At 38.3% G+C, this 17585-nt stretch overlaps 1 protein-coding gene across 2 annotated transcripts in view; it reads right to left on the bottom strand.

Moving 5' to 3' along the window:
* ACADL (acyl-CoA dehydrogenase long chain) overlaps positions 1-17585 on the bottom strand; it is a 603582-nt gene that overhangs the window by 69847 nt on the left and 516150 nt on the right. For both annotated transcript variants that reach the window (XM_044075941.1, XM_044075942.1), the window contains exon 10: positions 16381-16467. In XM_044075941.1, coding sequence (XP_043931876.1) covers positions 16381-16467 — 87 coding nt within the window. The remainder of the gene's footprint in view (positions 1-16380; positions 16468-17585) is intronic.

Here is a 17585-nt window from a genome sequence, read left to right as displayed (position 1 = left end):
GTGTCAAAGCCATGGCCTGAAGCTCAATGCCAAAAAGTGTACTGCCATCCCCTTTGGTAAAAACTCTGTATCCATGAACTACCACATAAGTGGTAGTCTACTTAACGCCGAAAGTGTGATAAGAGACCTTGGGACACAGGTGGACAGTAGTCTCTCCATTGATAATCACATCGCCACAGTGGTCAGGAAATCCTTCTACGTGGCTCACCATCACAAAAGGTTTCATCCAGAAAGAGAGGTCATTGTTCCCCTCTACTCATCACTCATTAGACCCATTACAGAGTACAACGCCCCTTTTGGTATGTACCTCACAAAACATCTACAACAACTGGAAAGGCCACAGAAATACCTCATAAAGAGGATTACTGGCCTCAAACAGATGCCGTATACAGACCATCTCAAAAAACTCAAGCTTTACTCCATTGCATACTGCCTACTCAGAGGCAATCTCTGCCTAACATACAAAGCTATGTCAAACCCAGAGCTGTTGGACATGCTCCACTTAAAGAAATCCCAATCCCTCCGAGCTACACGCTCTAGGGACCTAAACCTTATCACCACAATAAACAGAACATGCTGGAGGGACAGATTCCTGTCCCAGAGACTTCCCATACTCTGGAACAGACTACCTATGTCAAACAGAGCTCCTCATTAGCACTCTAAGAAAAATCTTGATGACTGGATGGGAAATAGGAAATTCACCCCAGGGATCACTGCTGTGGTACTGCTCAACAGGGGCACAGGGAAATAATTTTCTTGGGTGGCGAAAGCCAGTGTACCTTTTTGGCTAGGCTTATATAGGCCCTAGGGCTAATAGCCTAGTACCTACCTATGAACCTATAAAGCATCAACAGTGTGTCCTGCCGGACAGAACAGAGATATACACGTATGTCAGACAGTATTATAATAACTGATTAAATGTATATGTTTTAACAGAGAATTCTGGTTAATCTCAGTCCAGCTAATTTTGAAAAAATGGGTTGAAAATTAAACGGGTTGGTTTAGACCATGACGATTTGTCTGCGAAAACCAGGATTAGGAATCTTACCATACTGTTTTTAGGGGGACTGCGGTGGTGGTGCTGCGGTAGCGTTGTCGCCTCACAGTAAGACGTCCTGTTCGATTCTCAGCTAGAGCGTCTTCTGTGTGGAGACGTGCGTGAATGGGCGTACCTTCATTGAAGGTTGTGCGTCAGGGCTGGCAACTCGGCACGTAAAAATCTACTGCCAATCATTAGCGGACCAGAGTTCCGCTGTGGCGACCCCTAACCAGGAAAAGCTGAAAGACTTACTGTCCTTAGGGGTGAACTAATTGCTACCCTGGAAGGGTGGAAGTTTTTGAAATTGTTTTATAGCTTTCAGATGCTGCAACAGATCTTAGCAAAGATGTGGGTGTGTACTATAACAGGATCATGTGACCAGATATATGTATCTAACCAGGCACATCCAACAATCAGAATGGCCACAGAGATTCTGCACTAAAAGAATACAGTGCGTAAGTAATATGTCCTATGCAGACCGCCTCAATGTCCTATCACTATATTTTGTCTCCCATAGGCTTTTGAGGGGAAAACTATGCCTGGCATACAGGGATCGTCAGACCCCACTCTGATGGACCTCCTGCATATCCACAAAACAAACAGCACCAGAATTACCTGTTCTAAAGACTTAAACATTGCCTGTGATATAAATAAAACCTGCTGGATAGATAGGTATGTATCCCAGACACTACCCAGTCTATGGAACTGGCTTCCCCATCCATGTGAAGCAGAGTTCCTCCCTAACCCAATTCAAATGCAACTTAGACAAGTGAATGGGAAATCGGAAATTCATCCCTGGTTTGGCACCTACGTCTCTAATGAACACATGCAACCTGTAAATGGTTAATCTCCCAGGCCCATGCATGCACTTATCAAGGTTATCAGAACTTGTCACAGAAATTGGATGCATGGCTAAGCTTAAAAAGGCCCTTGTGGTCGTTAGCCTAGTAAACACCTATGAACCAGCACGGAAATTATTTTTTAGATATTAGTGAGATATTCCAAAACTCTCGCATCACTTTGTTTTTCAGAACCTGATAGGAAAGCTCTCTTACAAATATCACAACCATCCTCACACCTCATCTTGCCTTGCTATAGTAAGCAACTCAGCATTAATCATCTTGCCTTGCTGTAGTAAGTAACTTATCTAGGAAACAGTAATTATTTAGTCATTCAGGAAAATATCATGAGATCAGTTAAGTATTGTTTTTCTGCATATGTGTGAATCTATCCTTATTATATCTCATGGGACTGAAAATCTGGTGTTTATTGTAACTAGACAGTCAGCATTCTCATGTTTTCTATTATTTATCACATATTTCTATAGTTTTCCTTGTGGCTGGTCTTTTAGAGAATACTTTTAACATATGAAGAGTACTTATGTTTATTTCAGTGACACTGTGGCCATTCCTGAAAGCCTTGCAGCATTGGTCAAACTCTACCATTTGTATTAGTATTAATTTTACTCCGTATAATTGGGTACCATTTTAAGATACTTAGAGTAGCTGACTGGTGGCAGCATAATTACCTTATAACCTGGGCAGAGGGGATACAGCTGGTAAATCTGTGCCAGCCTTTCCCACGTGTGTGTGTGTCTGTGTATAAAAATCAAATATCCAAGTGTGTGTGTCAGCTGGTAAATCTGTGCCAGCCTTTCCCACGTGTGTGTGTGTCTGTGTATAAAAATCAAATATCCAAGTGTGTGTGTCAGCTACTTGTAACACAGATACAGAGCTCTAATGTGGTCAGTGTGGAGTCTTATTTGCAGCCTGGAGAGAGAGACAGAGTCCAGCCTCAGGTCTGGAGGGTGCTTCCTTTGTGCTTTTAAGGAAAACTGTACTTGGTGCAGACAGCTGCATCTGAAAATACTGTGTGTATCCATTTTTGCTCCTAGTGATCTCCCCTCAGTGTCAGTGGTGAGGATTGAGGCTCCTTGATTACTGGCCCAGAGTAGGAACAGTTACAAGAGGTATTAGAAATATTTCAGAACTTTTATGAAAATATATATAAAGCAGAGAAATGTGGAAATCAAGAAAACGTACAAATGGAAATGTTTACAGAAGAATGAAATATGCCAAGGTTAGAGGTAGATAAGGCTAAATTCTAACATAAGAGGAGATGAGATAAAATGTGATGTATAACCAATCCACAGGAAAGTGTCCAGGAACAGAGGGTATTCCTGTGAAAGTTTTGAGCCTAGAAGGGAAAAAAACTCAAAGAACTGGAAGGTTTTGTTTAATAGTATTTTAAAAGGAGGAGAAGCACCAACATCCTAGAAGAAGCGGTGGTGGCTTTTATATCTAAATATCGTAAAGACCAATCACAGCAAACTTTATATAGGCCCATTTCAATTCTAAATCAAGTGTTTTATTGTCTGCAATGGCTAAAAGAATGGCAAAGGCGATACCAAAATTCATGGATATAGCTCAATGTGTTTTTTGTGGCGGGAAGACAAACTTTTGACAACATTAATAGAACAATGATGATCCACAGGGACACAGGGTGTAGAAAATATCACTGTTGGTGGGTCTTGATGAAGTGAAAGCATTCCACAGACTAAGCAGGGATTATCCATGTTAAGACTCATGTTACTGCCTGTGCTTCTGCTTACACTAATTGCAGGCTGTTAATTTTTATCTTTATTCCCCTTCCCAATTATGAAAAACAACTTGCTTGTTTTCAGAAAACATTAACTTAATAAGCCTTGAAGAAACCAGTGTTCTGGATTTTTATTGCCTATTATCAGCTTGTCTCTATGGAAATGCAAGAAAAAAATGTAGTTCTCAGCTGCAGGCTTCTAAGGACATGCTGAAACATTTTTTGTTAAAGGAAAACTTTTCATTATATTTAGTGTACTCTTATTTACTTGTTTCCCTTAAAAAATATTAAATTAAGACATTCAACTATGCAAAAGTAAGACAAAAGTAAGAAAAACACAACTTTACATATATTATGATCTGTGTACTTTTGCACACCATCCCCCACCTCAACAATATAAGATTACAGCCTATTAATGTAAACATGCTTATGTCCAGCCTATTTTTTCTCTTTGTGAATTGTAATCCCTGCATTTCTTAATACTAAAAACAAAGAAAGAGAAAAAAGTATCGGTTTTAATGTCTATCACACACAAGAACAAATAAAATGCTTTACTATAAAACATGCAACTTCTACTGTGAAAAGTTTTATAGAAATACTGTTAAGAACCAACTGTTTTACTCAGATACATTTTTCCTTCCTCTTCCTCTCCTCTCATTAATGACATGCAGTGAGGCAAATGCCTTCCAGTTCCCCACAAGTTTAACAAAATCAACAAAGGTCCACTCTTTCCACTTTTCTTATATAGCTGTATTTCACAAACGTGATGCTTTGCAATCTCACATTTAGTCACTAATTTCCATGTTACTGCTCATCTCAGTCTCCAAACTCCAGATTCTGGTCCCTTTTCAAGGTACTCCTGAGTCTTCTACTCAACTCATGCTTTTCTGTCTCTCTCAAGCATTTTCCTGTGATACAGTGAAAAAGGTTCCACTGGCAAAGTCTTTCTGAGCACTTCAGTATCAGAAGAGTGAGAATCAGAGTCCCCTTCTTTTTGACAGCTCATTTTTTTTGTTGGACAAACTTTTGTATTTCCCCCTTTGCCTGTACTGCATCAAAAAATGACTGAATGTCCAGAAAAAAATATCCTGAAGACAGCTGGATACCATAGTTTGAATCTCACATCTGCCACTCGACATTCCCTGATTGCTGGAATAAATCTGTTTTTCTTCTGCCCGATGTACAATGTACAATGAATAATCATTTTCTACAAACACTTTACTGTGTCCAACTTTTAACATTTTGTTCCAGTTTTATCAAAATCAACTCTTTCTTCAGGTAAATTTGCATCTTTACTAATACAAGTCTTGGCTGCTTTCTCATGGCCAGATTTGGAGTATACAAATGGTGTGCTCTTTCAATTAACAGAGCAGTAGCTTATTTGTGCCTTCATAAAGTTAATACAGTCTGTTCTAGTTTCTCTGGTCCAACAGAAAATCTCAGATTTTCCTAACGTGTTTAACTCTACAGCATTTTTGAAACATCTCTTCTTAAGCAGTTTCATACTCTGCTGTCCTTTTCTTCATTTTAACCCCTGATTTTTGACATTTTTATCAGCTCATCAGAATATCTATTTAAAGCTTCTTCCATTTTTCTAGTGTTTAAGTTTATACCCCTTCAGTGTTTCATTTATTATAATTAACTCTGAGCACATTTGACTTATTTTTTCCTCGAGATTACTAGAAATTATGTCTTGCATCAAAGTTGGAGCTTAAACTGCATTTTGCTGAACAGCTGCAGGACTCTTACCAGTCAGTGTTTTCTCTTCACCATTTCTAGTTGATTTGCTTTCGGGCTCTCTTAGTTTATTCTACATAGGCATCCAGGCAATGTTCTTAGTAGCCAGTAACTGAATTTACTGAGAGTGACAGGGTTCCTGGCACATGTCTTTCAGTTTATTTTTCTACCTTGGTAAAGGTGAAGTTAAGCTGCTAATGAGTGTGCAGGCATCTTGGACAGTCTCTATATTTATATTTACTATCCCAAATATAATCATCAAGATGCAGCTTAAATTTATCCAAACAGTCGGACCCACACAGGAAGCTCATTTTACAATTTTGGAATGCACCGAGTAATATATCTGTTTTTACTTTTATTTTGTTTTAAAATTAGAACAGATCTATATGACATAAAAGTTTAAAATAATATACAGAAAACCATATGTCTGACATAAGAAGAAAGATTCTAACAAATGCCCTTCACAAACAAATTTTGGAGAATTAACATATCTTTAAATCTGCAGTACAGTGGACTACAAAAGAAAATCTAAGTAGTAGAGATGTGTCTGTTACTATGTTCCATGAATGTAAATGATTAGTGTTCTGAGAGCTAGCTAAACACCAGGGATGAATGGCCAGCACAGAATTCTGTTCTTAAAATTGAGCCCCCTAAAAAAAATGAATGTCTTTTTCTTTAAGATGACTTCTGCCAGTAATCATGTGGTAGAATGAAATATTTAAGCAGCAGTTACCAGGTGCTCTGTTTTACTAACTGAGGAAACACCCTACAGTGAAAGCTTGTGTGCAGATGTTTTAACCTGAAATAATAAGACAACACATTGTGTTTACCCCCCGAGTCTTCTTTTTGGACAGTTACATCGTTATTTTCAAAAGGCTTGGAGTTTAACTGTCTCAGCTACTCTTTCTATGAATTTATGATTTATTTTCATGCACAAGTCTATTTGTGATTTTTATTAGTGTGTTCTTTTCATGCTCAAGTATGACTATATGTCATATAAATAATTGTTTCAACAACTTGACTCATAAGGAGTTTATATGATACTTCATGTTATGAGAAAAAAGCTATATACTTATAAGTATATGACCTTCTTATCTTACAAGATAGTCTGTCCACTTTAGACAAATTTGACAAAGTCTACAAGATAAAAGTGCTAATCCAAACAAAGCTTCTTTAATTGAATACTGACTCAATGTGACTTATTTTGAAGATTTGAAGGGATTTAATACATAAACTTTGGAACTTCCAGATAGAAGTTAAGGTTCACTCTCCTTCCTGAACCATAACCTGCTATTCAGCTACACCCTTTAGCATCTGTTCACTTCAGAAAAGGACAGAACCCCCAGCTATACATCTTTGGTAGCACTGTGACAGAATATAACCATGAACTGTGGCCCAAAAAGAAAACCTGGATCTTGAGATGAAACCCAGCTTCTAGCAACTTGCAAATGTGTGCAATGTTGCAGCAGTATAAATGCTATCTACTGAAAAGTTTCTAAAGAAGACTAGAAAGGTAGCCACAGATGTAGTGGTATGAACACTGGGTTTACTTGGAACTGGCTTATTACTAGAAAGACAACAATAAATTATACGATGTGACTGCCACCTGTACAAAGTCATTTTGGAAATCTTTTGGCCCATTCTATTTGTAAGATGTGAAAAGGTGATTATCATTTCTATGATTTTTGGTTCTATATAAACAGTATCTCAGTTGTCCGTGAAGATCTAGACTGTGCAACTTACATTCACCTTTGTCTGACAGATTCAAGCCTGAAGCTGTTTTAGGCATGAAGTTGGATTAAGTCAGTAAATGGGACCCCGTCCTTATCCAAGGTTAATAAGAAAAAAGGGCTTGTAATTCAGAGACAACCTAACTGATAAGATTGCAGCTAGAAACAAACCTCTCCAAGACAGATAAGTTCAGTTCTGCCATTGTCACAGACCCAAAAGGTAAACATATCAGATTTTCCATATAAACTTAATGTTCTACAGAAATATGGTTGTTAAAGGGAGATTACAGTAGGAGGGTGCCCCTTATAAAGGCTTTATTACCTTTCTGAGATGATGGGGATGAAGCATTCAACCCTTGGTGACAATTTGACATTTTTGCTAAATGTACCCTCAGAGTAGAAAAACTGGAACCTTTTATCAGACAAAAACAAGAACAGTGGGGAAGGGTGTCAAACAAAAATAACATTATCCACTCTCCCTTGTATTTCTTTCTACTTGAAGATTTCTGGATCACTGTTTGGATATGAACCATCCTGGGACAGTAAGCAGGATCCTGGCCATCAAAGGAATTGGAAAAACCATGCCACTTAGTTGAGGGATGGCAGGTTCAGATAAGGCTTGCCAGAGAGAGTACAACCTTATTAAGTTTAATTCTGTTGTCTGACAAAAAAGCAATTACTAGAAAATGGAAATCAATATCTAAACCAACTGTATTTGAAGTATTGACTATTATAAAAAGGGATAAAAGAACAGGAAGAGGGATCTTAAGAAAAGGAAAGGAGCAAATTACATAAAAATAAATGTAATTTGTGGGAATAATGCATGCAGAATAATGTTCAAGAGGAGGAGTAAGGTTTAAGGGAAGGCAGGAACTAAGCAATGTTATGTAATGTTAAACAAAGTTGTTATAAAGAAAGAAAATATTTACTGCATGATGTGTGTAAATGGAAACATGCTAATATGGTTGGCTTTCTTTTCTATTGAAGTATGTATACCTTAGTTCTTATGTGATAATTTAATAAAGGGGTTAAAAAAGGCTTGCCAGACAGGGAAACCTAAATGAGCTCTAGAAAAAGAGGTTTTTAATCAGATGAGGTGGACACCAGACTTGCTAAGGCCAAAAAGAGGGCTATAACAGTGACTTCAGCATTGGAGTGAAGGCATACAGTAGCCCCAGAGGATACTGGTAGGCTGCAGTGTCCTAGGATGTCTGACCATGTGGAGGGAAGGGGAAAAAGAAGTTGATGCATTGGGAGTTGGTTCAGTATGCAAACAGTTCACAGCTTTCCCTTGTGATGGAAAAATATTTGTGTTGTTACCACACTCGGGGACCACTCATGTAGCCTCCACAGGCATAAGATGAGCCTGTCCACTAACAAGTTGGTGATGGTGACTAGGGTTGTAAAGAGGAAAAATGGCAGCCTTTGTTTAGAGTAGGTAAATACAGCAACCACTAAACATATCTATGACATAATTAGGATAAATGATTAACCTGATCTTTAGATCTTCCATCTGAAATCATTTCACTGCAGGAATCTCATCTCAAACTTCCTGAATGGTACCAAATGAACAGCTGTTGCAATAAGCCAAGTACCTTCAGTATCATGGCTGCTGATGGTGGTGGTGGTAATGAGGATACTGAGGAGTAATATTACTATTCAATGAATGGATGTTCTCCTGTCCAGTGGAAGTTTGACAAACTTCTGAACAGTGTCCCAATGATAGCTTAGGAATATCTGTACTTGTGACGGCTCCAACTAGGACTTTGCTGTGTTCACAGATTATTCCCAAGGACAGACAAAGCTGAAGTAAGTAGACCCCGCCAACAGCCAAGGATTCTTTTGTAGCAGTGACCAAAAGCCAATCACTCTAGATGTAACAGTGATGCAAAGCAGTTTCAAGTAGGCTGTGAATGCAGACATGCATTAGGTGAATATCTGGGCTATTAATGATGAGACCAAATGGCAGGTCTTTGGTAATGACTGGCTCCCACCTGGAAGCACAGGGAATTCTGGATGCCTTGGCTATCTTCATATGCAGGTAAGTGTGCTGTGGTCCAAATAGCACATTTACTTTCTCTCCTGAAAATATGCATGTACTGTGACCATCCAGTATTTTTTTATACACAACAGTTTAGGCTGTTTATAGACTGATGATCAGGCCTTAGGTCTTTCATTTTTCTAGAGACTAAAAATAACCTGAAATAAACCCCAGACTCTTTCTGGTCTGGTGGAACATCTTTGAATGCCCCTTTTACAAGGATAATCATAATCTCAATTTTGCTTGCCTCTTTTTAACAGGGTGGAACATCTGGATTACAGTTGGTTAGGAAGCCAAGGAACTGTATAGCTTTTGGAATTTATTTCCCTGTGTGAAGGCTGTCAGCCTAGCCAGATAGAATTGTGCAAATAATTCTATCACTTGTAAATATGAATGTTGAACTGCACACTTGTTTTCTTAAACGAAAGAATATGCTGTGAAATGTGAACTTAAAACAATCTAACAACATTGCCCTCTGCTGTAAAGAAAGCTTAAGTCAAGCATTTCTTGTATGTCCTTTGAAGCTCAAATTATATCATGACGATCTTTGATGTTTACAATTTGGCTCCGGCCAGGATAGATGAAGGCATCCTGGCTATTGTTGTAACTTAAGGAATAATTACTAGAGTTTATATATGGAATGTCTTTTACTGATGTAGTTTCCTGCAGTTGCAGGATAACAAAAAAACGCAGTTTATGCTGGCCTGGGAACACCAGGAAAGTGAAAGAATGGTGTAATGTTTATCAGAACTGCAATTTCAATTTAAACAGACAGAATCACAAGGCATTAAGCATTTTTGTCTTGATCATCCAACTCATAGCACTGCCTGTTGTCTTTCGTAAGTTATCTTAGACTTGTATTCTTTTAGAAATAGCTAAAAACTAGAAAGATTAGACTGTTTTTCTGTGATGTCACTGTCCTACTGAATTATTTTAAGTATTTCTGTGTGATCTCTGAACTTTTGACTAGCACTGTGTAGTAGAAAGTATTGTCTTGTGGTTTTAATTATTATTAAATATTTAAAACCCTTTTAACTGTGGCTGGTTTGTGTAGAGATAAGTTACGCTCTAGAGTACACTGCATATTTATAGAGTTTACTGTCCAAGTCACTCCAGATAAGCCTTGACTGATTAGTCACACTTACCAATTGGATAATAATATTGCACAGTAATAATTGGACACCCTTTTAAGGGCCTTTGTGTAGCTGATAATATTAGCTGGGTGGTGGCAAGTGATTACTACTGTATAGTCAGGGTAAAAGGGGCACAGCTGGAGAACCTGTGCCAGCCTTTCCCAGAAGTGTCTGTGTGATTGTATAAACTTTTATCTCAAAGTGCGTGTGTCAGCTACTTGGGCAGGGACATGGAGCACTGGTTGGACAGAGAGGGTGCTGGAGGTTTTAGCTTGCCCAGCTAGGCTGAGATCTGCACCCTATAGCTGTGCCAGTGGGGAGTCTTATTGGGGACCTGGAGAGCAAGGGAGCGACCAGCCCCAGACTGACTGTGACCTGTGTGTGCTCTTAAGGGAAATTGCACTTTACTGTGTGTATTTGTTATTCTTTCCTCATATATGAGACGCCCTTCTCTGGTGTTAGCGGTGAGGATTGAGGCTCCTTGACTGCTGGGCCAGGGCCACGGGCGTCACGCCCTGATCTATATTCTATGAGATGGCCAACTACACAGCTGGATAGAGAGATATCCTAACCCCAGACTGCCTCCAGAGGTGGGAGATCTGGCAAGTCCTCAGGGGTGCTATTACCAAATCCTAACCCTAGACTGCCTCCAGAGGTGGGAGGTTTGGCAAGTCCTCAGGGGTGCTATTACCAAATCTAAGGGGAAGGGCTAAAGACGCCCTTGATTTTGTAATCCATCTCTATCCCAGGGCAGCGTCCAATGGAGGAAACCTCCACAACCTGAGGAGCTTCTTTCAGATCGCTGATCAAAGGGTGAGAATACTGTTACTTATGAAATCATATGTTCTTGGCATCTTTTTGGTTTCTTGCAAGACCATTGTGGGATGGAAAACTTTACCCCAGCAGCTGTGAACGTCTTCCACTCTTGCTCGCTCTTGAGCAGCTTCTTTTTTACCCAAGGTCTAAAAAATAAGGATCCATCAAAGGGGGCACCATTCAGAAAGGACACCTTGAAGTTTTTCACCAATCTGCATAATATGAACCAGGTCTCTCTCTTCGGATTAACACCTGTCCAAGCTGCCCTTGCTGTTTTGCCCAGTGCATTATTCATTAGCCTCATAGTCAGTGATGTATTGCCTGCCACACTCGCCATTCACCAACTAATTTGCAGTGTAGATGGTTAAGTGGCAACTCTTTCAGCTAGGTCACACTAAAAATGGGTCATATGCATCAGTTAAGTTCAAGGCCCTTAAAGCCAAGAACAGTACACATATGAGTGCTTCCCTAAACTATTCACAGGCTGAGAATCCTTATCTGGGGGATGAACTGAAGGGCTATCTTTGGAGGACACTCTCTCTCTTTCCCTTTCTCTTGGTGGCAGCCTCTACCACAATGGAATCTGCCAAATAAAGCTTACTCTAAGTTCCTTTGTACTTGGCAGTCCTGTGGAACATTTTCCCTAGGGATAAGCTCAACGACAGACTCTCACCAAGCAGTATCCACAACCAAATTAAATTTGCAGTTGGTGGGAGGGATTACTCAAGATATAGCCGAAGACATAAGCCTTGTGCAGGATCTCTTTCTTGGGGGAAGTGGGGTCTACAGGCCAGGATTCTCTTTGCCACAAAATCTGGATCTCCACAAATTTAAGTTCTCCCACAGGGGAATAAAAATAAGTTGCCCTTCACAGAGCTGTCTATGGGGTAAGGAACTCTGGTGAAGAGTCAGGTTAGCTCCTCTTGCATCTCCTCTTCTTCAGAACAGTCAGTGTAGACTCATCCTAGTGTTCATAACAGTATTCTTTCCAAGATGGGTGGGATTTGCATAAATATTTTAGTGTTGACTCCTGGTGGGAGAAGCATGAGATCCCAAACTGAGAGGTGTCACAGTGTGCAGCCAAAGTAGAAGGTACCTCTTTGGTGTCTAACAATGTAGGTAGCTGCCTTGGAGCCATTCACAAAAGCTCAGCTGTAGGGATTGATATTGCTACGACTGATGCTATCAACCTCACCACTCACATCGATCCCACAAAGTTGAAGTAGAGTCAATGGTGCAGAGGCTTAGTGCAAATGCCAAGCCTGGCAACAAAGAGGGCTTTGACAAAAACAGCTCAAATGCCAATGATGCATACATTGTAAATGGTACTGAGGGGGATCACTGCCAATGCTGAAGTCAATCCGTCATTGTTGATGACTACAAGCCTTGTAATCTTAAGCAAAGAAGTCGTTGTCATTGGTGAGAACACCAATACCAAGGGAGCTGCCATCACTATTGATGTGGATGGGATGGGAACATTCAACTTCGATAACCCTTGTGCTGAAAACATGGCTCACTATTATAGCATATGATGTGTAAGGTCCTTCTCTAACTACTCTTGGGGGGGTGTAAAAGAAGAAACTGGTCTCAATCTGAGCCTTGACACCAAAGCCTTCATCATACAGTCCCAGTTCAATAACGCCAAAGGGCATGATACCAACCTAGTCAATCTCATAGATGTGGCAGAAGATCTGCATTCTAGTAACAAACATAACTGCAGCTCAGAGAAGAAGCTACACGTTCTCCAAGTCTTTTAATTAAACTCTCGATCTAAGGGTTCATCTGTCCAGTGCAATCTACGACAAAAAAGATGTGGAGAAGACTGGGAAGCAAGATGCATTGTGACAGCAGGGGAAGAGCTTCAGCTTCAGGAAGAGCTTATATATGCCAAATCAGTGCTGCCTGTGGTGATCAGTTCTTCTGTTTGCTGTACCATAGACTGGTTCACATCAGACTGAAAGCTTATTGTAAAGCTTTTCACTGAAATATGGTGTCTAAACATTACTGCTTTGCAACCTCAACAATATATGTACGTATTTTAAATTTACTTTCACAACCTCTGACACAACCATCAACTACTTGGATGTACCAATTTCAAAGAACCAGGCAGCAGGTTGTTTTACCTCAAAGATATTCAGGAAACACACATTTTCTAATGACTACCTAGATTACCAAAAGCTGTCACCCTAAATTCACCAGGCGTAACATTTTTAAGGGGCAACTTGTCAGGGCAGCACGCATGTGTTCAGACACCAACAGTTTCCATGATAAAAACCACAAAGAGTGCCACAAATCCTCAAAAAAACACCAAAGAAAGAGGCAAAAAGGTGAAGTGAAAAAGAAGATTCCTTTAATCCATACGAAAACTTACGTTCTGGTACCTCAGCAATTCGCCTTCAGTGGAACATTAACCATATACACACATCTTCTTTTTATATTCTCATCAATTAATTCATTAAATAATTATTACATTCATCATTATTCAATTAATGCTTCAAATGCACTTTAAACATATTTCATCCAAACACAATTACCTAACAATATTGTATAAACACTACATGCCTACTATTATGTGCTGCTAAACTAAATACCTATGAATACTATTACATTCATCTAACTGTAATTTCATAAATAATTCAACAACCAACAGTTTCCACCAAGCGATGGAAATTATTACAAACATGTTTAAAAACAGAGGGTACCCCAGCAAAGTATTAGAACCCATAAGGGCTCAAATTTTGGATGGGTGGAGAACTAAATTCAAGCCCCTTTTAGGTGAAACTAATCTTGGTGGTACTATAGACAAGACAAAGAACAATTCTCAATACAGTGACAGTATGGTAATACCATTTGGTGTAGAGGAAAAGAAGTTGAGAAAAATTATATCTAGAAACTGGACAATTTTTAAGGGCAATTCTGATGTCCTAAAATTCTTGGGAATGAGACGAATTTTGTTTACAAGATGGGGAGGAATTTGAAATCAATATTTGAATACCCTGTCAAAATCATTTCTCTACTTGATAAATGTACTACCAAGTGTGGGACATGCAGGCAATGCCCATACATACTTGAATCTAATATAGTACTAAAAGAAAATGGATACAAGGTTAATTTGCACAAAGTAAATTGTAACAGCAAGGGTATGGTTTACATTTCAATCTGCCAAACTTATGGCAGTTATTATATAGGTAAAACAGAAAGAAAATTTAGAACAAGGATCTACGGACATTTGTACGCAATATGAAGGAGCAATGTGAATAATACACTGTATAAACACTCCTTACAGTGTCAGGACTTCACTAGATTTAAATTTGGGATCTTAGAACATGTACCTAAAAAGACCACTGTAAATGCAGTGAAAGGCAGCCAATACTAAAAACACTCTGCAATTCAGGTTGGATGGATGTTCAGACAATAAAAGACTCGCTTTAAAATCCAAAAATCCCTTTATTCACACATACACTTCAGAATAAAGCGCTTTCATCTTGTTTGTTGGTACGTCGTCAGTAATCAGCCTTGACACCCAGAAGCGATTGGTATGCATCAAGTACCCAGCAGTTGTGAAAAACGTGGGGAACATGCTTACCACATTAGGGGATGAGGAAGGAGCATCTAAAGCTATATAAATGTGCTGGAAAACATGATGCATTTGAATCTGATGAAGTCTTGTCAAACAAGATGAAAGCGCTTATTCTGAAGTGTATGGTAAATAAAGGGATTTTTGGATTTTAAAGGGAGTCTTTATTGTATGAACATCCATCCAACCCGAATTGCAGGAGTATTTTTAGTAATCTTAGAACAAGTTCCATTAAATGCCAGAGGTGGGTGGTGGGAGCTCCGACTGGAGTTAGGAGAACTTTTTTGGATAATAACATTAAACTCTAACCACACCACCAGGTATTAATGAGAACATTCCTTTGGCTCCAGTGTTAAAAAAGAGCTCTGGATGTAACATAGTATTTTTCTTAAAGCTTCAACATTTTTATATTTTTAACATAAATGTTTTAAATTGTCAGTTTATGGAGCAGTGTGGATCACTAATTACAGAATTTTTAATTTATAAATTGTCTAATTAACTAGAATGTAAGACACCTATTATATAAGAGGTGCTTATGGGAATAATAACTTAGTTCTAAAGAAGTTTCTGTTTTGGTGAGGGAGACAAAAGCGCTTAACTTTCTTTGTGTTTGGAATAAAGTGTGATCATAAGAATTTTGGTCCTGTTATTCTTGTGGAGGTATGGAGTTTATGGTGTGGACCCAATGAATTGCTTTTCCAAGTTGGTTTTGGAGAAATATACTGGGAATTTCATCTGTGTGGTTTTGCTTTGCAGAAATGTAAACTTGCTTTCTAATGAAATATGCAAATATGCATAAATGCCATGTTTGTGTAAGTATTAGTGTTCAGTTTGAAGCACTGGAAACTAGCACTTCACAGGCCCAGTCAACATAAAAGTCAGGAATAACCTACTGACCCCATAATAAGTGAAAACAAATGCAATTTTATTTTCAAGGAACTTAAGGAATATATGCTGTACGTTAATATTTCTGCTAATAACTTTAACCAGAAGGAGTCTGTATGGTAACCTCATGGCATCAAAGGAAAGATTATATAATGCTGAAATAACTTTCCAACGATACCTGGTGGTGGACTAGCACTGCTTTCCAGTTATTATACATATTTTATAATAAAATATGCAGAAATTTAAAACCATTATATTACTGTAAATATTTAAAAATGGCATGACACCAATAAACTGAAGATCAGAAGTGTATGAACAAAAGTCCCACTGATAGTAGTCCAGCTACTATGGTTACAGAGATACTAAAAGCTAATATTTATTTTTTACTATAAAATCAGGTTTATGTTTGGATGACAAATTTCTATAACCACTGAGAAGAGGACTGTTTGTTAACAGGTTTCTCACTTATACTTTCTCTGTAAATATTTTACTTATCAAAATTGCATTTTCAGTAAAATTGCTTAGCGGAAAGCTCAAATCCAGGAACTCTGTGGGTCACAAAAGATCTAAAATTCCACTCCTATTTGTTCTGAATAGGTTACACCAGTGGACATGCAAACAATGAACTGAAGCTATTGTGGTGACTCTTCTCAAGATTAAACGCATGGAAGTATCCAATTATAGCGCTTCATAACATTTTATTTTTTGTACTGAGTTAAAAAAACAAGGATGTACTGATATAAAACAACTAATGAAATATACCAAAGAACCAGCATAAAGTTAAAGGATGCCTACTTAAGATAATGAACTCAGCCATTACTTACTTTGCAATTGGATATTCCCACATATATCCCCATCCTCCATGGAGCTGCAGACACTGATATGCAACTTTGTTCTGGAGATCAGTTGCCCTACAAAGAAAAATACAGATAATGCTGCAAAAATGCATAGGAAATATAAATCTGCAATAAGCATGCCTTTACTTTACAAACGTCAATCAAGAGTGTTCATGCTGAACCAGAAGGAAAAGCCCATTCATCCTTCCCTTCTGCCATCTGAAGCAGTATCCTGCTCAAATATTTAGCAGTAATACCACAAACAAATTTGAAACTCTTATTTCAGTGATTCTTAAGAACTTATGTCATCACTTCACGAATATTAACATGTCTATATAAAATAAAAGACACTTGAAGAATCTTAGCGAGTCATTTTCCAAAATGGCAACAAATTGGCTACAATCATCACAGGATTTTTTTTTATAAATTGTGGACTACATGACATTGTTCTTTGAATTATAAAAATAATTTTAATAGATGATTATTAAACTACTTAGCTGTATATGGTTTTGACTTGCTGTAGGAGTACAGTATTTTTTGAGTTGATATATCAGTTACCCTAAGACTTCTTTGTTACAGTAACACAAGTTTGGTTATATTGCTGTAGCAGGACTTAATTCTTCTTTACAGAATGGATAAAAGTTAAAATCAGCACCCTGATCTCCAGCAGGGTATTAATGTAGAAGGAATCACCACTGAAAAACGGGTTTGCCATTTCATAAAACTAACAGCTGTCATTATTTCATGCTTAAGCAGCACTTCTGCTGTTTAGCGAGTGTAAAATGTAACCAAAATAAAAAAAAATTTAAAAAGTGTGTGTGTGTTTAAGTACATGCGCATGTGAGTGAAAAGATCAAGAGAGACATTATTTTACACTCACTAAGCAGCCCTTTTGCTGTTTAGAGAGTACAAAAAAAAAAAACCAAATAGTGTATACATGTGTATACATATGTGTATGACTGTGTTTATGTTTCTGTGTGTGTGTGAGTAAATGTGTGGAAGAAAGCAGAAGTGAGACTGTGTGTGAGTGTGAGAGAAGAGAGTTAACAGCGAATTCGATCGAGTCATTATTTTACATTCGCTAAGCAGTTCTTTTGTTGTTTAGCGAGTGTAAAGTAAAAAAGAAAAAAAAACTTACAATAAAAAAAAAGTGTGCGCGCATGCATGTCTGTGGGTGAGACTGTATGCATGTA

Source organism: Protopterus annectens, chromosome 6.part1 (assembly GCF_019279795.1).
Source record: "Protopterus annectens isolate FY-2018-M chromosome 6.part1, PAN1.0, whole genome shotgun sequence".
Taxonomy (NCBI): domain Eukaryota; kingdom Metazoa; phylum Chordata; order Ceratodontiformes; family Protopteridae; genus Protopterus; species Protopterus annectens.
Note: the sequence above shows the minus strand (reverse complement) of the source record. Positions and strands in the feature narration are given on the sequence as shown.